We start from the raw sequence: 24,877 nt of genomic DNA, 5'->3' as shown, positions 1-24,877 counted from the left end.
TTTATTTTCATCTGGTTACTAACGTGCAATTTCGTAGCTTTAGACTTTATTTGGATGTAGTCGGATTCACATCAATCCATATGTATTGGGGTGGTACATAAAGGTTGTTATTTTGCCTCTTGAGAGATGACGGTCCATAATATAATTAAATTGCATTCCTCAAAAAAAAATTTAATTAAACTGCATGAGAAACTGATGAAAAGGTAGCATGAGAAAGATGAAATTCATGTAGAAAAATAATTAAAAACAGGATAATTCTGCGAATGACTTACACCATGGACTGATCTTAGATAATTAACATGTGCACTAAATTTCATAAAGTCATGTCATGCATGCTGCATGCATGCATTATATGATGATACAATGGTTGCCTAAATATCGGCATGTGAAGCTGAGAAATTTTCTCCCTTGCAAATATAGCTACAATAACCGTACCAGTCTCTGAAGCTCTTGCTGTGGCTTGTCTGGATAAACCATTCTCCATAAAGATTGGGGGGATAAACTAATTATATATCCCCTCCAATCCGAACAGCCCTAATTCGGAAGAAAATTCATCTACTTCACAGCCTCCAAGTCCAAAGCAAACTCGATCTCGAGTCTTATTTCTGTCTATGTACGCCCCCAATCCAAGTAGGAGAGTAGTATGCATAATCATGTTCGAACTGAGATGTAAGAACTCTTGCCTGTATATATACGCGTACGTCCTGTTAATTAATAACCTGTCTGATGTCATGCATGGGCGTGGGCTCCATTCCATGCCGCCGCTCCCTGATCGAAGCGTATGATCCTCTCCTTGGGCTTCATCAGCGGCGGCGGCACGACAGCCGTGGCGGCGGCCGCCTGCTGGTCGGGCGTGACGGAGAAGTGGCCGCCGCCGAAGGACCGGACGTGGTCGTTGAGGGAGCGCTTGTGCTTGAAGTCGGAGCCGCAGGCGCAGAACCACCGCTTGCCGCAGTTCTTCTCGTGCGTGCGCCAGTCGCCCTTGACGGCGAAGGGCTTGCCGCAGCGGCGGCAGCCGAAGTGCTTGTCGCCGTGCTTGCGCTTGTAGTGCGTCTGCAGCGTGCGGAAGTCCTTGAGCGGGCGCGCGCGCGGGTGCGCCACGTTGTTGCGGCACCCGGGCGCGCAGCAGTAGCACGGCAGCTTCAGCAGCGCCAGCGTCGACGCCTGCGTGCCCTTGAGCGACTCCGGGCCCTTCCGGTACTCGCGCCCGTGGCCCCACATGTGCATCTGTTCATGCAACAGCTAGCGTTGAGATGCCATATATATGTACATACATACATATATAAATGAAGGAAAATATATAGATCCTAGCATCAGGCGTGTTAAAAATCAACGAACGTGAAGTTAAGTAAACGACGAATATGTTCGTTGCAGCACTAGAACGGATTTGTCCTTGTCATCATGTTGGAGACAATGAAGGGAAAATGTGTGTGAATGAAGTGTGATATGTCGGCAAAGAGCGAGGTAGTGGGGTTTAATCAGTTAATTCCCCCTCGTCTTTTTCATCTGATCGATTCCTTGCGGGTACACATGAAACACTTGCTAGCTACCTGCTAGGTCATTCTACAGCAAGCTTGAGCATGCAAGTAGGAGATGCCAGCCATTTTGTCGGTCTCTAGTCTCTACCATGCATGCCTGTTCAGTTTGCACACACTCCTCTACGAGTACACCTTTGCCCTATGGCCACCTCGCATCGCATGTCCCAGCTGATCGCTGCAAGACGAGGCAATATATAGCCCACTTTCTCCCAATTGGAAAGCTCTCGTACAAATTTCTGTGGAATATGCATGATCCACATGCTTCAATTATTAGGCGCAGCTGGGGACTGGCGTGATTAATTTAAAATCTTAGATTCTGAATGCATTTTCTGCCCCTATCTCACTCAAGAGTGCTAACTAATCAAATGGTTAATTTAAATGAAGTCAAGTAGCACTTGTACTTGGAACTTGGAAGAAGCACTCACAGCTTTTCTTTTGCAAAAAAGGCATTCAACGCATTTGGAAACAGAAAATAACTCTGATTGAGGAAGAGAGGATAAAGAGATCGATAGCAATTAAAAAAGTGCTCCAAATGAGACATGATAGGTAGTAGTATGAGCTAATAAGTCACCTGCATGTTGTTGTATCTGTTGAATGTCTTGCTGCAGACATGGCAGATGAACTGCACTGGCCCGACGAGTATCTGCGCCGGAGTCGGGATCCAGTACCGCCGGCCGCGGCTGCCGATGAAGCCCTTGATGCCCTCCTCCCCACCCACGCGCAGGTAATCGGATCTCTCATCGGACTCCACCATCATCTCACCGTGCTGTTGCTGCTCTCCGCCGCCTGCTTCTTCTTCCACCTTGCACTTCTCATGCCTCCTTGCCTTGTCGTCGTCCTCTTCCTCCTCGAAATCCTCCTCCTCCTCATCGTCGTCTTCCTCGTCCATGGGCGCCTCTTCAGAGCTATAGCACCCCCCAGTCGCCGCCGGCGGCAAGCCGATGTTCAGGTCAACACCGGCGGCCTCTTCCTCCCGCGTGCCGCCGGTGGTAGCGAGATTGCTCATCAGCTCCTCTTTGATAGGATTATGGTTATGGCCACGATCAGGAGTCGTTGCCCTCCCTTCAAGCCTACCAAGAAGCGGCAAGCACGTCATGGCGTGGCGCTCATCATGGCCATCATCGACGGCTAATTGGTCGATCGATGGCGTTGAGAGCGTCATCGAGGACGTCGACGAGGAGGAGGATGGCGACGGCGGCGGTGACGACCGTGGCTTGAGCCACTCGTAATACGGCACGCTGAAAGTACCCTCCATTACCGCGCAAGCCCTCAACACCATAGATCGATCAATTTGCTCCCTCGGCAGCGCAAGAAGTGTTTGTGCTGCTTTATATATGCCGGTCTTGGTGGTGTGGAGAAGAAGAAACGAGAGGGCCGTCTATGTCAAGGCGTGCATGTCACGGCCGGGGAGAAGGGGAGGGAGAGGGAAATGGTGAGGTTGGTGCGCCGTTGGTGTTGCTCTCCTTATATGACGCCCTTTTGGAGCGTGCTGTGTGCGGCCTTTTGAAGGTTGGAAGGGCTCATCAGGTACTACGTACGCGGCCGGTGTCGACGCACACGCACACACGAGGTAAGCAAGGTAGGCAGCGGGCGGTGGCGTGTGAACGGTGGGAGCAGCAGCGAAATCTGGGCATCCGCATGCGATCCCTAGAGCACGACAGCCCCCGGCCGGCGCAGGGGCCAGTTGCGGCGTGGGTGCTCTCTACTGTGCTGCGGGGTACTGTTAGCTTTCCACAAGGGGGGAAGTACTAGGTTTTTGGGAACGTGACGAGGGTCAATCGCGTAGGACAACGCGCCTATATCTGGCCAGCTGCGAGAATACGTGTGCCTACCAACAACCGATTCAGATAGAATTAGTTTTTTCTTTCCCAAACGAAAATACTCCCTCTGTTTTAAGTTATAAGACATTTTAGCAACGGATCTAGATATAACCTACGTCTAGATACATAGCAAAAGCTATAAATCTCAAAAATTCAAAACGTCTCGTAACTCGGAACGGAGGGAGGAGTATGCAGGTGGACTCGAAGACCTTTGCTTGCTTGTTATCTCGACGTGTGGCTCGTTTTGCATGGCCTCATCTAGCTGGTACGGAGCACGAAAACCTTACCTAGCTAGAAGAGCTGGTTCGGCTATCTGAGGCTAGCGAGGCAGAACTTGTCTACTCAAATCTTAAGGTGGTTTATCAAAAAAAAAAAAATCTTAAGGTGGTTAGGCAACATATTCAAATAACGCTTAGCAAGGTTATACAATACTAGCCAATAAACCAAGCAACCTCCTGCTTGCACTACTGGAAAGTTAAAAAATTCTCTGTCGGTAGAAACGAAACCGACAAAAAAATTAACTTTATCCTGTCGGGTAGAGAAAAACGATAGGAAAATTATAAAACCGACAGAAAAATTTTAAATATCCTGTCGGTTTCTATCACTGACAAAAAAATTGTAAATACCCTGTCGGTATGTTTGGTACACACAGCAAAAATTATATATTTTCTATCGGGTACAAATTATTTCTGTCGGTATTTTTCTAACACACAGGAAAATTATGAGAAAAAATCAACGCGCCAAAATTTGTCGCCAGTCCGAACATCCGGTGCCAAGCGAAAACCCAAAAGGAATCCGGTCTAGCCTCCAGCGCCAAAAGGAAAAAAAAAGAGGCCCACTGCTCGTACGTGACCCAGTGACTCAGGCTAATAAAAAAATAAAAAACTCCCAAGAGATATACCCATGCCTGCATCATGAGGGGGCTTGTGACCCCGTGAGGCTGCGGCTCCACAGTTCGCGAGCTCGCGTCTTCCCTACCACGCCGCCAGCTTCTCTCGCGTACACGCGCCGCCCGTACGCCGCCCCTCTCCTCACGCCGCCGTACGCCGTCCCTCTCCCGCGCGCGCCGCTTGGCCGCGCGTCGCCAGGGTGCTCGGGTGCCAGGCCTCGCGTAGCCCATCCTACCGGGCCTCGCGCCGCCGTCCGCTCCAAATGCCCTCGTTTCGACCCAAGGCGGCGGCTCGCACCCCTGCCGCTACATTTGAGGTATTATCCTCTTCTTCGGTCTCTACTACTGTTGTGTTCATGGGATCCTCAATCCCACGACCAACTCACTTAAACCCATAACCCTAATCCCCAGATCTGCCTCTGGAGGTGTTTGTGACCATGAATCTGCAGTCAGAGGAGCCCGTGACGGAGCCCTAGGTGGAGGAGAAACACTACAAAGGAGCCAAAGTAGCCCGCAGTGAAGGAGCGGGAGCAGCCTGTTACATCGACTCAGATTTTGCTACTTCCACCTCAAAGGGTAAGCATTGTTTCTTTCTCGTTTTGCTGCAGTTAATTGGCCTATTGAATAAGTAAAATGTACAATTTATATGATCTGCAACATGTTTGAGGTATACACAGAGTTTCAGCAATTGCACAGATAAACACATATGGAGATTTAGTATTCTCAATTCTTTGTCGTTCTCTTGAAGTCGTACTATTAATTATTCAATCAACCGTAGTGAAGCAGATTTTAATTAAATGACCAACCAGCCGATGATTACCTGCTTGTAAATAATGTCATGTTCCCTGCGGCACTTGGCTACCCTCTTCTTGAAACTATCTTCCAGCGACATCACCTATCTCCTAGTTTATGTTTGAGCCTGTCGCTCACTTCTAGATCTGGCTACTATGATTTTTGAGGTCATGGGGCTGGTCTTTTATAGAGCTAGCTTTACTGTTGGGGTGGGAAGTGTGTCTGTCACCAACCACACTCAGCTTGGATTATTTGTTTTTTTCTTAATAAAAAAACTATTATAAAGTACTCTCTCAAGAGGTGTATGGTTTTTGCTATACACCTATATAAACTAGGGTTTCAGCACTATGTTTTGAGGGTTACACAGAGTGTATGGAGAAGCAGGTAGCTTTAGTTCACTCTTTTTTAATCTTAACATATGAATATTTTTGTTGATGGTTAGTTAATGTGTCAAAAAATCAGTAGAACAGTGATGTGCTTGGTTAAATTTGATATTGTGTGCTTTGATTGAGGTGCTCTATGGATCTGCTTGTTACTTTGTGTGTTTGTCCTGTTTTTTCTAAAACACTACAACATAAAAACAATGTGATTCCTACCGATTTTAATCTTTCAAATACAGCTAGTTAATATGTCACACCGCACTTGGATGTATAGTGGCTGGCAGCGTGGTAAAGCGCCCTCTAGTGAATGGATTAATCAAACCACTCAATTCTTGGACCATGCATTTTCCATTATGGAGATAACTACAAATGACACCATCAAGTGTCCTTGTGCCATGTGACGAAACTATTTCAACCTCAAAAGGGATACTATAGAGATGCACTTGTGCAAGCATGATTTTAGGGAAGGCTATGAAACATGGACGGAGCATGGGGAGACTCATATTGGGCATGATGGAGGTGATAGCATAGCAAATGGGGAGGGTTTTGATGAGGTTGATCAAATGGATCAAATGCTGATTGATCTAGCTGGGACAATCGACCTATAGTAGATGAGCAACCAACACCATTTGCCACAGCTTTTTATAGGATGGTTGATAGTGCAAGTGAGTTGGTGCATGAGAAGACCACACACTCTAGGTTATCTGTTGTGGCTCGCTTGCTTGCCATAAAGTCATGACACAACATGTCAATTGCTGAATATGATAATATAATAGGCATAATACATGAACTTCTTTCTCCAGATTCTAATTTACCTAATGACTTCTACCAATCAAGGAAACTACTACAGGGTCTTGGCATGCCATATGTGAAAATTGATGTTTGTTATAACAATTGCATGCTCTTCTACAAAGATGACGCAAGTAAAGAGATATGTGATGTTTGTGGTGCCAACCGGTATGAGGAAGGCCGCCGAACAAAGGTTCCATGCAAAGTTCTGCGGTACCTACCCATCACAGAGAGGCTGCAAAGGTTGTATGCGTATGTGGATACAGCCAAGCTAATGAGGGCACCTAGTCCATCAACGTCTGGTAAGATGGTGCACCCTTGTGATGGAGAAGCTTGGCAGCAATTTGATGAAGACTTTCCAGAGTTTGCAAGGGATAGAAGAAATGTGCGGCTTGCTGTAGCAACTGATGGTTTCACACCATTTGGTAGAGATGTTGCCCCGTACTCATGCTGGCCAGTCTTTGTGACGCCATTAAATCTACCTCCTGGAACACTCTTAAGGACAGAGTATATATTTCTTGCCCTTGTTGTTCCTGGCCCTAAGCATCCTGGTAAAAACTTGAACATTCTAATGCAGCCCTTAGTTGATGAATTTAAAACACTGTGGGAAGGGGTTGACACAATCTATGCTTCCATAAAACGTAGCTTCCAAATGAAGGCAGCATACCATTGGTCTGTACATGACTTCATGGCATATGGAGACTTCGCTAGATGGAGCACCCATGGTAGATTGTCATGTCCGTGTGGATATGGCTGCCTAGGTTTCCAACTCCGTAATGGTCATAAGGCTTGTTGGTTTGACTGTCATAGGCGCTTCTTGCCTATGGATCATGTGTTTAGGAAACAAGCTAATGCATTTCATAAGAACACAAGGGTGTTGGAAGAGCCACCTAGGAGGTTGACAGGGGAGGAACTCCAGGCCAACGTGACCAGATTTGCAGGTGATGACACCTTTGGTAAATTGCACAATTGAACACATATACTTTGCTTTAGGCAGCTTCCATATTTCTCTAAGTTACTTCTTCCACATAATATTGATGTGATGCACAATGAAAAGAATGTGAGTGAAGCCATATGGAACACATGCTTTGACATAGGTAGTAAGACCAAAGATAATGTGAAAGCTAGAGTAGATTTAGCTATGATTTGTAACCGACCTTCGTTCCATCTGGTCCAAAAGAACAATGGGACACATGCTTTGACATAGTTTGTTTTAGAAATGAATCTAAACTTTAACCTTGAAGTTACAGTTGTATCCTGTTTGTCTCTTCATGTAACATGAAAGCATGCCACTTTTAAATATTTGGTTGTTCCACAGTTTCACTGTTAGCAATGCTTAAAGTGCTTATTTGTTTGTCATGGTTAAAGGACAATTAAATTTCCTATTTTTAGATTAAGCTAGTACCCTGGTAGCATCACAACATGATTACTTGGAATTGCTTGTAGGATGACTATATAGCAGGGGTTAAGAAGGTTACACAGGAGCATGAAGAACATGAAGACGATGGGGAGCATGAAGAGCATGAGGATATGGAAGAGGTGGAACAAGGGCAAGGGCCAGAACATGAGCAAGAGTTGAATGCAAAGGTGTTGTACGACGTGTCAGGTGGTTTGTCCACCCATGGGCGCTTTGCTATAGGATATGGCGCTATTAGGGCAGCTGATGTCAGAGCAGCTACGAAGGAGAATAATGTGAGTCAATCAAATCTAGTTTCAATGAAAGTATTGGCCCAACAAAATGCAGAACTACGATGAGAAAATGCAAGGCTACATAAAGAGAAGGATAGTGCGATGCAGCAAGGCAAGGTTGCTATAGATCTAACAATGGTAAGTATGTGTGTTGATAGTTTTTTTTTCTACAGGCAAACCATTTTTCAAAATATGAAATATTTAATGTATTCACTATAGGCACTTTGTCGATGCTTAGGAGCGGGACAGGAAATTTCAGAGGCATCCTCACAACTTGCAGCAGCAGCAGCAACAGCGCAAGCAATTGTGAGTACAACTAGCCTAACTTATTATCTTTTCTATAAAATGGCTATAATTTTGATGTGGTATTTAAAATGGCAACATGCAGTCTACCAGTGAGGAAGTGGCCTCATCTTGATTCTTGCGTCTGGACTTAAATTGAATTAATTGAGTACTAATGGTAAGGTAGATATTTGCATTGGTTCAGTTCCCATGGACCGGGACTCAGTTGATATCACTAACATCTCTCATTTGGGCCAACCTTGCACTTCGACAAAGTTTCCCACATTTCTCAACTCCACAAGCTTCTTCAATTAATTTCCATGTTAGCCCAGAAACGGGCTCACCATCCTCTTCATCACCACCTTCAACAAGCCATCCCTGAGTTTTAGTTGCTTCGGTTCCCAAAAGAGGATCCATGTTCTGATTCTTCTTAGCCTTCATTTTTTTGCATTCATCCTATTATTGTATTGAACAAATACAAGTTGGTTGAGACGCTCACATGTCAGCTTGTTCCTTTTTTTGTATGATTCTGCATAAGCAAATTTAGTTTTAGTTAACAGTCTGAAATCACAAGTTATATAGACATAATTAGAGTTTATAGAAGCACAAAGAGTCGGGAGGCTTACAGATTCAAAACAGCTCCAAGTCCTTTCACATCCAGAAGCACTAGAAGTTAAAGAAAGAATCCTTATGGCCATTCTTTGCAGAGTTGGAACCTGTGTTCCATAATTTGTCCACCATGTTGCTACAAGTGAAAATACCAAGGTATATCAAATTATTGCAGAATTAGTCCTTACAGCCAGGTTTTATATCAACTTAAATTACACTGAACTAAATTAGAAGGTGTAGATTCTAGCATGGAAAAAATGTTGATGCAAATTCTAGCATGGAAAAAATGTTGCAGCAGATTCTAGCATGGAAAAGCATGTTGCTACAAGTGAAAATAGCAAGGTATATCAATGTACTGCAGAATTACCTGGGTTGAAATCATATTGCTTGCAGCCAGCCTTTGCTACAGGTTTTCCAAAGTGACCTTGTTTCTCTCTAAACTTGCATAGCTCCTCATTGAGCACTTTGTTTTCCTTGTCATAGTCACCATGGTAAAAGGTCTCAACAACAGTGAAGAATCCATCCATGATTTCCTCATTATTGAAGATGGAATCATCATTGTAGCTGTAATATGGATTCAAAAAATAAACAGCCTTATGCAATGGAGGCTTGATCAAGAGGCATTGTAAAATTATCCATAGGCCCTATTTTCCTAATGGTCTTCCCTCCAGCCGCATCAAACTCTTCTACCTCTGCTATGTTGGTGTCCTCATCAGCATCCGGCGCACCATCAAGGTCCACAACATCTCTAACCTCTTATTGTTGAGTAAGCCTAGACTTTTTAGCCTTTTTTGAGTCATCTACGACTTTCTTGCACTTTTCTTTATCCTTTTCTATCGATAATTTGCAAGGTTTAACCTGCATATTTATTATTTAAAAAAGAAACATTAAGTTCTCAGCAAGAATATAGAATCATGGCTTGATAGAGAATAGATATAATATATTAACCTCGCCACGAATCCTAGCAATATGGAGCTTTAGCCTATGTATTCCTGCTGTCACCTGTAGGCCACAATACTTGCACTTGATCACATTCAAGTTGTTTGGATCCACCAACACTCCATACTCCCACTCAATGTCACTAGAGTTCCTCTTTTGGATCATGGGTTTGCTAGTGGAACCAGAAGGATTAGATGCAGCGGATGACATCCTGCAACTACAAATAATTTAATGAGCAAACTTTAGACAACTATTTAATAAGCAACTACAAATAATTTGTTGAGCAAACTACAATATACTATGCAACCATTTATTTAACAATCCATTTATAACTATTTAGTATTTATCATTGCATTCTATTCTATCAGAAAGGAGCAGCAGATGCAATCTTGATGTGTGAGATACTCCATGTCCAGTTCTAAGCAGATGCAATCACCACGAAATTTTTTAATACAACCATCTCCTTTAGCTGCGCTTGTCTGAATAATACAATTACTAAGATACTCAGCAGAAAGTGTTCCCAATTCACAATTCACAAGCTAACTAGTTATTTATCCCATTTGCACGTGTCCAAACATGCCCCAAAGGCCAAAGCTAACCTGGCAGCAGGCATCTAGTCATGAATGGCATCCAACAAAGAAGCTGACATAACTGAAAATCAATGTACAGCAGGAAAGGCTAACTAGCTAGGCTCAATTTCAATCAGTAAGTGAGCACATATCTAAAAATGGAGAAGCGCAACAAAAAAAACTCTAGGAAAGCAACTAAGCAAGCACAGACATTCAGATCTACTCATGGAGAGAGTGCAGGACTAAGGCCTAATTTTCATAGATCTGATTCCCTAAAAATAGGTAGCACTGTTCTGGAATTTGTTTACCTACTGGCTGCTGGAAGATTACTACTACTACCTGTAACAATCTAACTAATATTTCTCTTCATATATGTATAGGCCACTAGTTCTTCTTATGTTGGCTCGAAATCGACCAATGATGACAATGCCACATATGGCCACGATGAAGACAATCTCAATGCCGCATACAGAGCTGCATTGGAAACACTGAACCGAAACTATGCATGAAAGTGGGAGTCATCACAAACAGATAATGTCATTTTGTGTTTGTAGAAGCTGTTGGTAGTTGCCACTTCTAACCTTTAGATAGTAAAGGTGCAGCCAACAAGTTAATGCCAGTTTTTGGGAAAGACAATCAACTAGTTGATGCTTTTGTGAAATTATTATTTATGTAGCTTTGGATGCAAGACCTATGGACATCTTAATTATATAGCTGTGGATGCAAGACCTATGGGCATCTTAATTTGTGGCTGTTCATGCCAACTGTGGGCATCTAATCTATATGTATGGCATGTGGATGATGACAAATTAATGCAATATATTTGTGTTCTAGTTGAAAACCTTATAGAATTAGATGTCATGTTTGTGCCTATACTGTTATCATGAATATCGTATGAAATTATAAATAAATGAGGTGCTTCTATGGCCTGGTGACTATAATTATTTATTGTCGGTACGTTGTAATTATACTGTCGGAAGAGGATGATAGGAAAACTGTAATTCTCCTGTTGCGGTTCCGTCGACAGAAAAACCAGAATTTCCTGTCGGTACGAGTTAATTTTTTCTGGCGGTTCAACATCGATAGGAAATTTTATTCCCTGTCGGTACACATATTTTTCCAGTCGTCATTTACCGACAGAAACAAAATTCTAGACTTGATGACCCACAATTTTTCTGTCTACGCTCACCGACAAGAAAAATATTAAACCGACAGTAAAATAATACGACCGACATCGCTTTAGTTCTGTCGGAATTTTCTTGTCGTTATATCGACAGAAAAAAATATTTTTGATTTTGCTTGTCGGTTTTTTGCTTTTTTCTGTCGGTTTTTTACCGACAGGAAATTTTTGGTTTCTAGTAGTGTTGTTTCTTTCAATATCTTCTAAAATCTTAGTCTCGTGATATTGACAAAATTATCAGAGACAACTCGTCGTTAACTAGCATTGCTCCGAATGACTAAATGAACATCTTCGTTTCTTTCTAAAATAAATACACAGAAAACTATGAGAGCCTAGGCCAAATCTAAGACTATATATATTATAGTTGCATTATGTATTTTTCATACACTCATAACATGCAAGTTGTCTATAACTAATGTAAAAAGCGGTAAATTTATTTCTTCCGTCTCTCATTTTTCTCATGTCTGTCCGCCACACAGTCTTCTGTCCCTTAGCTCGTTGTCCCTCACCCTCACCTTATTTTGAATTTGGACCTATAAAACCCTTTCCATTCATGACTCCTGTCATGGCTAGGCTGCCCGAGCCCGTTCGCATTGCAGCGCACGTGCGGGCGTGTGTCTTGTCTTTCATCTTTCATAGGGAGGGTTTGGACATGAGGGTCAGTTCCGCTCCTCATGCGGAACACCGAAAATGCTGCTAAATGCTCCTTCGTGATTCATTTCGATCCTAGAAATAGCGGCACCATTCGGGGAGTTTTGCCTACGTTAGTAAAACACACGAAAGCTAGCCTGTTTCGTTTGATTCCATTTCTTACCTCCCTTTGTACTACCAACCATGTTTTTAGTTACTACTTTTTAAATGGAACAAGTAAAAATGAGCCAGTTTTTGTCTGGATCTATTTATAACCTCCCTCTGTACTACCAACCATATTTTTTAGTTAGCACTTTTAAGCCAAACAAGTAAAAATGGGTTTTATTTAAATAGTTCTTCACCAACAAAAAGTTCTGTGTTTTTTGAAGAATCTTTTGATTTATATGGTTTTTCATCTTTTGTGAATCAAAATCCATCCAACCAGCCAAACGATCTCCGAAGCGATTCATTGTGTGAAACATTTCTTTAGAGAATGTAGATCCAAAATATTTCTGTGAGAATCTGAATCCCTACCAAATGTACTCTTAAACTCACATCGTTTACACAAAATGGTACACATTTAAATTGAGTCAATTTCCTATCAATTTCTCATGTAGGATTAATTCTTTATTGCACTATCATTTGTTATGGGCCTTGAAAATTATTAGTTTAAGATTGGGCTAAAGATAATTAGATCCAACAAAAATTGCTAGATCATTATCATTTGCACTAGCACCGTGCAACAAATTTAACATACCGTTGCAATGCGCGGGCATATTTGCTACTCCCTCTGTTCTAAATTATAAGTTGCTTTGACTTTTTTGGTATATCGAATTTGCTATGTATATAGACGTAACATTAGTTTCATTGAGGGCCAACAACCTCCAAGGAAATATAAAGAAAGCAAAAAGTAACAACTAAAAGCGTGGCTTCCCGTGAAGCACACTTATCACTACACCTCGAAGTTACTTGCGACTAAGTGAATTTATTCTTTTCTTTTGTATTCACTTTATTGAATTTTGAAATGAATATTTTAGATCCTAAATGATTTCAAACGTAAAAACTTGAACTAAAAAGTTTTAGATCTCGTTGAATACTATAGCTTTGGTTTAGGTTGTATCTCCATCTGAGATCATTTGGAAAATTTCAAAAAAAAAATTGAATTTCAAAGCTCTGAGTACTTCCTTGATGGTTTCACATAGCACCCAAGAAAATATGAATTATCTTGATGGTTTCAAATAGCACCCAAAGAAATGAGCAATTACCTTGGCGGTTTGGTTTAGCGCTCAAGAATATGCGTTTTCTTGGAGGTCTACGTCCCCAGCCAAGGAAATTATACTTTTCTTGGTGATTTTATTTTGGCACTCAAGAAATTTTTTTGGCTCTCAAGGTAATTCAGGATTCTGGGTTCCCCTGTCTAGTATCTACCATATACGATTGTAAGTCGCAGTGGGCACGCTGAAGGAGTTAAATTCCCATCACCGATAGATCATCAATCACACCTCTATCAACAAGCTATTCGAAAATCCAAGTTACTTGAACGTGGTTTTCCAATTTTCATCATGAGAAGGCGCCAAATATTCAAGTCGCCGGTCGTCACCGACGCATACCTGATGCAACTTTAACCGCTTTACTTAGAACAAGCCACACATATAGACTTCGTCAAAAAGGATATAACCATCATGGCACTGGCACAGAACAGTCAGCTCGTTTGACATGGATGCATGTATATGAGAGTACTGAGTACCAGACTAGAAGACTGTTCGTTTGACTGTGACTTGTCGTAAATGATCGTAAATTTCTAACCGAAACAATATTTTTCTCTCACACAAACCAGCCAGCAGTACTTCTTCACAAACCAGCAAGCAGTACTTACCAGCCAACCGAACAGGCTGTAGGCTACCAGCCCCCCGATCGCGCCAGCTAGTTTAGCGTGTATATGCATACATATGTAGAAGACTAAGGCCTTGTTTAGTTCCATGAATTTGGATTTTGGGACTACTGTAGCACGTTCATTTTTATTTGGCAAATAGTGTTCAAACATGGACTAATTAGGCTCAAAACGTTCGTCTCGCAATTTCCCACCAAACTGTGTAATTAGTTTTTCTTTTCGTCTACATTTAATGTTCCATGCACGAGCCGCAAACATTCGATGTGACAGGTACTATAGCAACTTTTTAAAAATTGAGGTAGAACTAAACAAGGCCTAAAAAGGGGCCAGCTGAAAATCTAGTTTAGCGTGTATATGCATACATATGTAGAAGACTAGAAAGGGGCCAGCTGAAAATCGATGTATCTATCTATAAGTGGGTTGCTCTAACTTGGTGAGCTATATATATAGGGTGGTGGGGCCGGGCCCCCTCTTTTCGAAGTGGAGGTCGCAGTACCGTGCGCAGTGGTAGCGTATTGGTGGACGACCGATGAACGGAACGGAGTGGCGGAATCCAGCGGGCGATCGGGAGAGCGAGCAGATGTCAAACTCTCGGTCGAGTCGAGTCCACAGGGCGCGCGTCAGCTGGGTCAACCGGCGTGTTGTTTGTGGCGGTGTGTGGTCGCCATTGGATGACCGACCCCGGCGCCCGGCAGAAGCTACAATATTTTTCTCTCGTAACAAAACAGCATCAGCCGGCTTTAATACCAGCCGAATCTTTCGCCGCCGCCGCCGGCGCTAAACGGGTCACGAATTAACTCGCGCAGCTGATGATCTATCGCCGCGCGCGCGAGCGGCGGCGTGAGAAAACGGCGGCCGGGGTGGTCGTTCCTGGGGGGTCACGCGCCGCGCGGTGGCAAGTTACCTTGTGTGAATCGGGTCGCCGGGTCGGCATGCTGGCCATGTTGAGCGGCCCCAGGCCCAGCCACAATCTGTCGGTACGCTGGGTAGGGAAGCGCGGCCTTCTTTTCCGCCCACGAGAAAAATGGGGCCGCGTCGGCCGTCGGGCAGGCCCCCACTGATATATGTTAGGTGCGCTAAGGGTGTTGGCGTTGTATCGGACCTAATGTGTTGGGCTGCTACCACTGGACCAGAAAGGGGCCACCGTAGGAATTCCAATGGGTTAAACAGGCTTGCGGCCCATTCTGTAGGCGGTTTGAACTACGGCGACATCTGGGGTCACCATAATTGAGTCTCGACCAGACTATTTCGAATTCCATAATCGTACTCGTATCCCAGTATTTATTTATTCTCCATATCCATATAAGAAAAGGATGTCGCCAAGTAAATGGAAATTGCTGTCCCTTGACGAAAAACGCTGTTAAACGCACCTGGTTGCTCACAACTCCCTCAAAAATTAAACATGGTCGCTCACATGGAAGTTGTAGGAAAATTCATAATTTTTACAATGGTGTATATTATGTCTCTAGATGCTTAAGGCCGGTCCAGCACGTCTCCGGCTCATGCAGCTGTTTCTTTGGAGAAGCCATATATACCAAAAACTTTATGATGAGTTGCTTTCTGGTGAATGGTAGAGGAGTCGAAGCCGTTTAAGATCTGGAGGAGGAGCTGCATCTTGTGACTACACCTCTCCGGTGGAAGAAAATTCAGTGGACACAGGGTCCACTTTATCTACCGTGCGCCCCCTTAATGATGTTGACACGTGGCTAGGTAAATGAATCGCACGTCCACCAGCTCACCACAGCACCTGCCTCCGTGAGTTAAGGGCTCAATCGCTCAAGCCTTTTTAGATTCTACCATAGCACCAGCTCACCGCAGACGTTTGATGTTTTTTTGCGAGCACCACGTGGCAGCCATAGAAGCAGGGGTCTCACGGATGATGTTTTAGATCGGACCTAGGGTCCATATAATTTTCTTCCTCTCCGGCTCCTATAGAGGAGCACTTTAGAAGCCATACCAAACAAGCCGACTCTAATCATGCTTGTTTTAGTTATCTGTTGTTGTTGTTGTGTCATTAGAAAAGTTCAATTGGATTACAGGCTTGTTTTGGGTATCTTAAAGTTTTCAAACTCCAAAATTCATATGACGATAGTTGTAGATCATGGTGTTTTGTATCTTATAACGAAGTTTCATAATTTTTGGACTTTGAAGCCGCTTTTTCTGCTTCTCGAAGATTTGTCATCGTTTCCTCATCCAATTCCGGAAAATCTAGTTCTTCTTTTTTAGCATGAGGATCCTTCCAGAATAGCGTTTCGATATCGCCAACCATGAAAGCTTTCTTTTTATCTGATACATTAGCTTTTCTTATGTAATTGCAACTCTTCAATTTCTCACTACTTTTTAGTTCTTCGACACAAAAAAAAAAAGTTAGGGCCGCACCGGGTTGCTCCCTTCGACACGTGGTACACCGCCGAAACGGTAAATGTAAACTAATATAATCGCGCCGTGACTGTACGTCTCTGCACCTAGTCCGTAGTAGATATAGGAGTATCAATCATCAAGATTCAAGAGTCAGGAAAGGCAAGCTTGTTTTCTGAAGGCATCGTAAATAAGCAACGTACGTATGTCTGGCCAAATTGTTAATATGTTATTACACGAACCGGATATGGTTCAATGTTCATCCATTCGGCCTTTTGTCACGCTCACGCTCTCGGATGGTTTACATGCTGCTCTCCGCCTGTTTCTGAAACGGAACTACCCACAAAGCGACACATGGTACCATCAGCATCTGCGCAGCAACACGTCGGCGTCCCACTCCCACCTGCGCGCCCTCCTAGTCTCTTTCGGCCTCTCTTTGCACAGAACTTTTCAGAGGCGCTAACCTTTGGTTGAGTTCAAGAGCCAGCGGAACAAAGACAAGTGGAGAAAGAGAGTGAGAGAGCAGAGCCTTTCTGTCCTCTTTTTTCCTAGTGATATATGATGATGATGCATGTTCCATTCTCGATGAATGCATGAATATGTTAATGAGGCGTGACGGACCTTCGATCATCAGAAGCCAGGGAAGTGGCTTTGGTGGTGGTACGGACGGAGAGCTTGCTCGCTCGTCGTCCCTGTAGGGCTGACATTCTCTGCGTCGGTGGCGGCGACGACGCTCCTGCCAAAGAGAAGAGTCATTTTAATTTGCCAAGACAAGATCGAGTCAATGCCAACTTGCCAAGAAGAGTGAGAGGCGTGACGTGATGCACTGGGTTCATGGAGGATTCGGCCTTACTCGGTTGGAGGGCGGGACGCCCAGACGGAGCTGAGGGCGCGGAGGCGGCGGTGATACTCGCTGATGGAGAGGAAGCACCGAGCCGTCTGGCGAGTCGTCAGGATCCGCCGCATCTGGTGCAACGTCTGCTGCCTCAGACTGTCCGCCTGCACTCCCACGTCGTCATGAGTAACGATGAACGAGGTGTCAGATAGCCATTCACGTCTCCATATCCGAAGTTCCTAGCTTGGACGGCTCGACACGTCGCATTCATGAACGCAAATAATTGGCAGCTGCGGCCTGATGCTGGTGACAGGAAAGCCCGTGCTCGTGCACGAGATATAGACAGGCAGGTTTGCACGCTTTGTATTAAAGTATACAACATGTCTTAGCGGGTGCCCTAGATGGTCATAAGAGTAATACATGGACGCTCAGATCCTCCCTAGTCTAGTGAAAAGCTTCTTAGCTTACTGCTGTTGCATAGTCTAAAGACATGTCTGGTTGCTTACCAATAAATTATAGCCATCAAACACTCAAAATTAATGGTCTGGATTGTTGTTTGAGAAAGTAGACTTGTCTGAGCAAGCAACAAAACAGGCCCTGTTTCGGCTATATATATAGACTCATTCTCTTTTGACCTTATAGTAGAACCTATCCTATCCTAAGTATGCATATTATCATGGTTTCCACTCTCATGAAAGGTCTTTTGGATATATATGCTCGTGCATCTGTTCAACAACCAGCAAAATACAAGGGAGAGCAAAGAGGGATAATATATATATATATATATATATATATATATATATATATATATATATATATATATATATATATATATATATATATATATATATATATATATATATATGGTCAGAAATAGGAACAGGGCAGATGTATTATTAGTTCATTCATAATTCTGTAGTAAGGTGGCCATCACATTCTTACTCTGGCTTTTCATAGAAAGGGATAGGTGGTCATGTCTACGAGTATACATTTGTTTTATGTGATAGGAGAAAAGAACCTTTGCTTCTGCTGGGGCCCTATTACCAATTCCTCGAGAAAGCATCTAATATAGAAACGGATAGGTGCACATATATATACAGATTGATGATGAATGGTGGAAAGTGCTAATGATGTTTATCTGCATGTTTAGAGGGTTAAGCATGCCAAGTTGGCTACGTTACATTTTAAGATAATATATGTAGCTAGCTTTCTGCTATCCAGCAAGAAAGGCAACATTTATTTTACAGTTAGCGAACTGAGGACTAAAAATTTTATCTTCAAAATAATTGTAGCATTACATTTCTATCAATCTAAGGGCCTGTTTGGTTCCAAATATGTCACCTACTTATAAGTTAAAAAGTGAAATAAGTGACTTATTTTGCCAAACACCACCAACTTATAAGTCACCCCTGCTTTTTAAGTTGGTTCACCCCTGCTTAAAACTTATAAGTCACCCTTTTCTACGTGGGGTCCACACCTTTAATGAGCTTATAAGTCATCTACAACCAAACAGACATGACTTATAAGTCACTGGTTTTCAGTCACCTGACTTAATAAGTCACCTGACTTATGGAAACCAAACAGGCCCTAAAGTGCTAAGCGTGGTTAGTCAAGCTACAATGGGTTTAAGCTCGTTGCGACACCTATATGGAACGAAGAGTAAAAACTGACCTGACGGTAAAAGCTCTCGAGGGTGTCGAGCCTGTCGAGTGCTAGGGCCATGAGAGCAGTGTAGTTGGCGACATTTGCACCGTCACCGAGAGGACTAGCGCCCACTGCATCCGCCAGCGACTGGTGCAGCTGCTGAAGCCCCTGCCCAAGCGCCTCCTCAGTCTGCTCCGACGACCGTTGCAGATTGTACATCCCTAGTAGCTGCGGCTCCGTAAGAGGATCAAGCTGTGGTATCAGCATCTGATCACAAAACCAACAGAGAAAGACTCAGCAATTAATGACATTGTGCTGATAATAAACTGTGCTGTTCGTTTGGAGAAAAACTCGGTGCTTTTCCCTGAAAGAGAGAGAGAGAGAAAAGAAGGGTGCTTTTGCATGAGTTTAACACCTACATACCTTGAGGATTTCAGAAGGACGGAAGCCGCCCATCCAGAGGAAGCATCGCTCAGCCGTCGTTGCCCACAAGCCAGTCATCAGGTGGAACACATCGGATCTTGCAAGCATAGCCCTCAGGTGGAACAGCTCATCATAGTGCCGCATGCACTCTTCAACAATGGCCCCCAGGTTCGCATCAATAATTTGAGGCTGCAGCACGGCCTGGAGCTCCGTCATGTGCTTGCTGTCATCTTCTAACCACCGAGCGTACTCCATGTCAAAAATCACAGCGCCTGTAATAACACATACAAATCAAAGACCTTGACGGTTGGATGGTGAGGCTTTGTTCCGAGGTGCTGAATGAGATGGTTACCTGAACTCAAATCTCCAGGTGCACCCCCTTCTCCCGGAAACAGACCCTGAAACCATTTTAACATTACACCAAATGGTAACACTATGCAAATACTAGATCAAATGTTCTATGTCCTGTCTCCTGAGGCTTCTAGAGAATTTGGACCTGTGAACGTGCTCCATGCAGCTCTTGTTCAATTTGCTGAAGCCTAATCCGACTTGTCTCCAACTGCTGTACATAGGCCTGAAGTTGAACAATTTTTAATCTTTGTTAGATATATGGTACCAGTTGATCTAAGCATTTTCTCTACTTTGCTTTGCACCTTTTTTCTCAGCCTGCTCTTTCTTGCAGCCTCTCTGTTCTGAGCCAATCGCCTCTCAGTCTAAATTTCAGAATAATATAAGAGATTAAGAGTACGGCAAAACTGTAGTGCCATGCGAGAACGCTAGCAAATGTTACCAAACCTTGGCGTCTAACAGCTTGCCGTCTTTTCTTGTGGATCCATGCTTTCCCTGCACCAGAACACCAAAAAGGTAGCTTAGAACAGTGTACAATAGCAGCCTGTTCGCTTGGTCGTATTTGACTTATAAGCCATAGCTTATCAGCCAACGAACATTATTTTTCTCTCACACCAAACCAGCCAACGGTACTTTCATCCATGACTTATAAGCCAAACAAGCCCAAACGAACAGGGCGCTAGTTCTATAGTAAGATACCTAGTCAGCATCAAGAAAGTAAGTATATTGGAGCTCAAATCTTCTGTTGGGTGTTAATACTTATTTACTATTGCTTTTAGATAGCAGCTCTTTACCTGTTTCACCCGCCATTCCACGGTATTTCCAGCAGCTCAACGACATAAGCCATCAGAAGAGCATCTTTAACTATTTTTACTGTGTTTCCCAATGGAGGCAGAAGGGTAGTAGCATCCCCCAACCATCATTTGGTTTCTTTGTTTTTTTATTTTTCCTTGAATAAACCTTGACCAGATGCTATTTGAAAAATGATATTACCTACTTTTCTGAGGGTTGACCTACTCTCCAGTCGTTCAAGAAACATACTACTTTACAACAACAACAACAGTGACTTCTCTATTCAAAGGCTTGTCTGCATCTCAAAACCTTCAAACCAATTCAAGCTTCCAAAAAATAGTTGTTCTAATGGCTCCTGACAATACCATATGCACTAGTTTCATTGTAAAGCTTACTTAATTTCTCCAGAATCTTTAGTAATCTATCGACTAGACAGCATAGTACCATTGTGTCACTAGCTATTACCTTGTCTTGGCCTGCTGCATGCTGCTGAAAGATTGGAGCTGTGGTTGCTGCCGCTCCGAGTCCTTGCTCGTAGTTGTAGTCATCAACGGTCACCATCAAAACCGCCTGCCGCTGCCCAGAGTCAGCCCTCATGCTCCCTGGGGACACCAACTCGGTCTGTGGCATACTGTTCTGACCTGAGCTCGAGTCAGTGGTGCTCCCTACTGAGTGTGAGTTACCCTGCACAGCAATTCATCAAGAGGAGCAGACAGAAGAAGGAAGTGAGCAGTTAATTAACCAAGAACACCTTTGTCCGGTTTGGTCAGCAAGGAACTGTAGGGCACTGTAAATGACGAAACAGAAGCAGTGCTTACACTGTATGGCTGCTGTAGATGACTCATTGGCCATGAAGGGAAGATCTCCAGTGTGGGGGGCCTAGCAGCAAGGTATCCAGCTGCTGCATACATACAAATGGAATTAAAGGTCTTTTCAAGGCTCCATCTCCAAGAGGCAGCAAAATTGGACAGAGAAGAGAGGAGCGAGGTGTCCGCTCTGTAGCCTGTGGGATCACACAATTTATGCTGTCTCCCAATCCAAACTGCATCTGGTCATGGCTAATCTGTGCTTGGCCAGGCAAAAGCCAAGTCATGCTGCCCTGTGCTTATCTACTGCGGTGTTGTGGGGAGGGCAGCAAAGCAAAGAAAGAAGCCGATTCCACGGGTGGTTAAGGTTTGGATTAAAGGAGAGAGGTGTAGAAAAAAAGGCAGTCTTACTCTTACACTCTGTGTCCACATCACTTCCGATCACGCCATGATCAACAGAAGTACGGGTGCCATGGATAAGGGCCTCCTCCAACTCACCAAAGTAATAAGGAGCCGCTGCAGGTTGCAACTCCCTGGACCAAGCAGTAGTGCAGCGAGTTCAGCACCAATGAAAGCCATATGCAATATAAGGCAAAGCAGATAAAAGCTTAAATTTTCAAGAAGGTAAAGGCAATGACTGAAAGTGAGGGTCAGAGGTGTACAGATAAGGATGAGGGTTAAAAAGAGGAGCAGGAAGGTAAGATCACTTGCAGGATCAAGGCCTTAGGCATTAAGAAACTATTTGGTTTGTGGGAAGAGGTGTAATCCAATGAGAGGAAGCTCGGAATATATATACAGAAGAGTTTGTTATAAAGATAGTTAGAAAGAGGATATGGGAAACACTATTTTATAGCAACTGTGCAAAAAAGAGCTTTAGCTGTGTTGTCTTTGCATTTACTAGTAGGAGCAAGAGAGAAATAGCAGAGGGAGTGAGGGATAGAGTAGAAAGGAGAAGCAGTACAAGAAATTGGCAGGTTGTGCAGCAGAAGCACGCCTTTGGGTTCCACATGCAATTGCTTGGCTGAATGATGCAGCTCTACCATGATCACTACTTGTCATGCACCACGAACTCTCCTCACCTTGCGCCATGAGAGTGAGCAGAGCTCAACTGCAAGGGAAGATAAGTGAGCTAGCTAGGTTCACATATATACATGTGTTTGATATATTCAAGAGAGGACCATAGAAGGAGCATATATAAATACCATATGGTAGGCCGTTCCTTCTGTTCTTGTTTGTCCTCTCCGACAATGGTAAGTTGAATCACCCTTGTGGTTTCATACACTACTGTGCCCCAAGGAAGATCTTGTGTACTTTAGAACATGCCCTATGAGGCTGTTTCTCTTTCTGTTTTCACAAGATATAGAGAAATGAGGGCCGAGGAGGAATAGGTAGGGATGTGCTGATGTGATAGGCCATTGCCAGGATTTCTGTCTCCTACTTCTTGCAACCACCTCTGATTTCTCATTGGCTACCCTCTGACCTCTCCTCTGGGATAGCAGGTACATCAGTGGGGAGATGGAGATGGGAGGAGGAACGGCACAAAATCTTTTCCTAGAAAATAAAGGTTGAAATTTGGCAAGTTGCTCTAGATTTTTATCCACCTTCATATTCGAAAATGAAAATCCTTGCAATGCAAGAGTATTTGGGGGGCAGGAAACGGGATTTGTTTGACATTATCCATGAGACCGTGACTTCGAGTACTATAAGTATTTTCGCTTGAAGAGAAACTCAGACGTTTCAGCACTGCCTAGTTTCTCTGTTTGGAAATGCTATTGGACATGAGAATATATGTTCTAACCAAGTTGCCTGTTATTTAACTTATTAGTGCTTAACCCTTTGGATAAAGTAGGGCCGTGTATATTTGAAAAGAGTACGGTGTGGTGAAGTGCAGGTGCATTTATATTTTGTTTTTTTTTTATGGAAAGGTGCATTTATACTCACTGGAAAGTTCTCAGGTCTGCTCAGATTTGCTCAATCCTTTTCCTAGCTGAAGCTCAAGCTTTTCTTATTCTGACTTATGTCGTGCACTAGGAGAAAGGAGACTTTTATATGCTCTTATCCTGCTACCAAACATTAGGCAACCTCATGCGGTTACTGCAAGGAAAAAAAAGAAATGTATCAGCAATCCAGGAATTCAATATTTTAGCAACCGGACTATTTTCGGTAATAGCGAGTTATCAGAATTTCTTGTATGAGATTTTCGAAGTAGAATGTGACTTTTTGTCAATATTTTAAACATTCGTGAATAATTACAAAGAATGGTGGAGAATAGCTAGATATTGAAATTTATACTAGCTAAATATAAATTCAAATATCCATGGAGTGGGTACTGGAAATTTCAACAACCAAATTTGAATGTAGATCTGACCCTAGTTTGAGATATCTCGGCCTAGTTTCAAAAGCACCATGCAGGATATTAGGAATGGGGCCAAACTGTGGTATATAAAGCTCCATAGCATATAGCCTTTATGTCGCTTATTATTTTTTTCTTCTAATGATTTTGTTTGTCATGGTTTTGCTCTTCTAGGGGTTGTACGAGTCGTGTAAACTCTCTCTCTTCTTAATATACTGATATGCTTTGAAGAAAAAGAAATAGACATGTGAGATTATGTAATTAAACAAGAGAAAATGGCAATAAACCAATACGGATTTGTCTGTGGCAAATGGCTATTGCAAACACCGAACTATATTATATATCAACATTGTATCACTTGTTCAGCTTACAATCACTCCATGGCTCCGTACAGGCATGGTCCTAACTGCTCGATTGCCACAACAATCTAGTCCAGTTTCAGATCTGCCACTTTTTAAATGGGAGAGAGTCCTTTAAAAAAAAAGGAGAGAGTGGATCCATGCCTTTTATGTTAAGTTCTTTCCAATTTTTTTGAAGGGGAGAGGAGGATCCATGCTGGTTGTGATAAGAAGTCCGTGTCATGACAAAAAAAATAAAAAATAAAAAATCAATGGTTCATTACTTCCTAAAAATCACAACACAATAGTAACACCACGTCAAAATTGTGCTACAAACGGATTTTTTTGTGTGAATGAAAGCTACAAACAGAATTAAAATGCTAGATGGAGGCTGGAGCACATCCAAATTCCTCAGCTGCAAGCCTGCAACCACTACTGCTTCAAGCATGCCAGTTCGCCGAATTAGGAGGCTCATTGGCAATTTCGATTCTTAACTAACATTTTGAAATTTTTGGCCCACTCGTGGACAACCTAATTCATCTACTACGATACTACCCCAACACCACGCCCAAAAAATGGATAAGTATACAGAGGAAACGCGGAATGCAAGGTATGCGCAAAATCCGTGCATGTCCATGTTAATTTCGGTTGGGATATCACTAGCGTGACAAACGCAACAAAATTCGCTGCGGAAATGAATGAAATTCATACCTTTCCATGACCGAATGCGATCGGGGGCACAATAGCGAACGGGATGAATACGTGTGGAGGTGCAGGCAGGACGCCGCAAGAAGAAGCGAACGAGCCCATGGAACTCGGTTCCTTTCCGCTGTGGACTGAGGTGGCGCACGCATGGCGCACCGCACACCGGCGGTGTGCTTTCTACATACGGAAGGGAGACACGGCGGAGCGGCGGTGCTGTGTCCAACGGCGACCAAGGGGAGATGATGCTTCGTTTCAGCTGCTGGGCCGTCCGCCCGCCC

General features: G+C 43.4%; 2 protein-coding genes and 1 pseudogene across 12 annotated transcripts; 1 reads left to right on the top strand and 2 right to left on the bottom strand.

Moving 5' to 3' along the window:
- Positions 1 to 255: 255 nt before the first annotated feature.
- LOC136513130 (protein TRANSPARENT TESTA 1-like) lies at positions 256 to 2,984 on the bottom strand. The gene is made up of 2 exons (XM_066507117.1): positions 2,110 to 2,984; positions 256 to 1,227 (listed from the first exon to the last, which is right to left on the bottom strand). Exons 1-2 carry the CDS (start codon positions 2,815 to 2,817, stop codon positions 730 to 732), a joined length of 1,206 nt encoding a protein of 401 aa, XP_066363214.1. The 5' UTR covers positions 2,818 to 2,984; the 3' UTR covers positions 256 to 729.
- Positions 2,985 to 7,738: 4,754 nt separating this feature from the next.
- On the top strand, positions 7,739 to 10,805 carry LOC136510986 (uncharacterized; annotated as a pseudogene).
- A 5,711-nt stretch (positions 10,806 to 16,516) lies between these two features.
- LOC136509881 (transcription factor TGAL5-like) lies at positions 16,517 to 24,863 on the bottom strand. 11 transcript variants are annotated; one of them, XM_066504463.1, is made up of 16 exons: positions 24,606 to 24,863; positions 23,145 to 23,297; positions 22,406 to 22,547; positions 22,165 to 22,311; positions 21,615 to 21,736; positions 21,216 to 21,298; positions 20,863 to 21,081; positions 20,053 to 20,100; positions 19,911 to 19,970; positions 19,754 to 19,831; positions 19,610 to 19,655; positions 19,258 to 19,529; positions 18,862 to 19,101; positions 17,209 to 17,354; positions 16,977 to 17,091; positions 16,517 to 16,903 (listed from the first exon to the last, which is right to left on the bottom strand). In XM_066504463.1, the coding sequence occupies exons 4-15, from the start codon at positions 22,290 to 22,292 to the stop codon at positions 16,986 to 16,988; spliced, it is 1,548 nt and encodes a 515-aa protein (XP_066360560.1). In that variant the 5' UTR covers positions 22,293 to 22,311; positions 22,406 to 22,547; positions 23,145 to 23,297; positions 24,606 to 24,863; the 3' UTR covers positions 16,517 to 16,903; positions 16,977 to 16,985. The 11 variants fall into 11 exon arrangements, with proteins under 11 accessions (XP_066360560.1, XP_066360559.1, XP_066360563.1 ...); XM_066504462.1 differs by having other exon boundaries at positions 16,517 to 16,819; XM_066504466.1 differs by having other exon boundaries at positions 16,517 to 16,819; positions 21,216 to 21,295.
- Between the last annotated feature and the right edge of the window lie 14 nt (positions 24,864 to 24,877).

This window comes from Miscanthus floridulus, chromosome 16 (assembly GCF_019320115.1).
Source record: "Miscanthus floridulus cultivar M001 chromosome 16, ASM1932011v1, whole genome shotgun sequence".
Lineage (NCBI taxonomy): Eukaryota > Viridiplantae > Streptophyta > Magnoliopsida > Poales > Poaceae > Miscanthus > Miscanthus floridulus.
This window is presented reverse-complemented; position numbering and strand designations above follow the sequence as displayed.

Bases quoted from the DNA above. Each gene is read 5' to 3' on its own strand.
- LOC136513130 (XM_066507117.1), bottom strand. From the start codon at position 2,817: ATGGTGTTGAGGGCTTGCGCGGTAATGGAGGGTACTTTCAGCGTGCCG. The intron at 1,228-2,109 runs GTGACTTATTAG...TTGCATGAACAG, and splicing joins ACAGATACAACAACATGCAG to ATGCACATGTGGGGCCACGG.
- LOC136509881 (XM_066504463.1), bottom strand. From the start codon at position 22,292: ATGGCGCAAGGTGAGGAGAGTTCGTGGTGCATGACAAGTAGTGATCAT. The intron at 21,737-22,164 runs GTACTGCTTCTC...TGCTTGGTCCAG, and splicing joins GCACAACCTGCCAATTTCTT to GGAGTTGCAACCTGCAGCGG. The intron at 20,101-20,862 runs GTAATAGCTAGT...GTTCTGGTGCAG, and splicing joins ATGCAGCAGGCCAAGACAAG to GGAAAGCATGGATCCACAAG.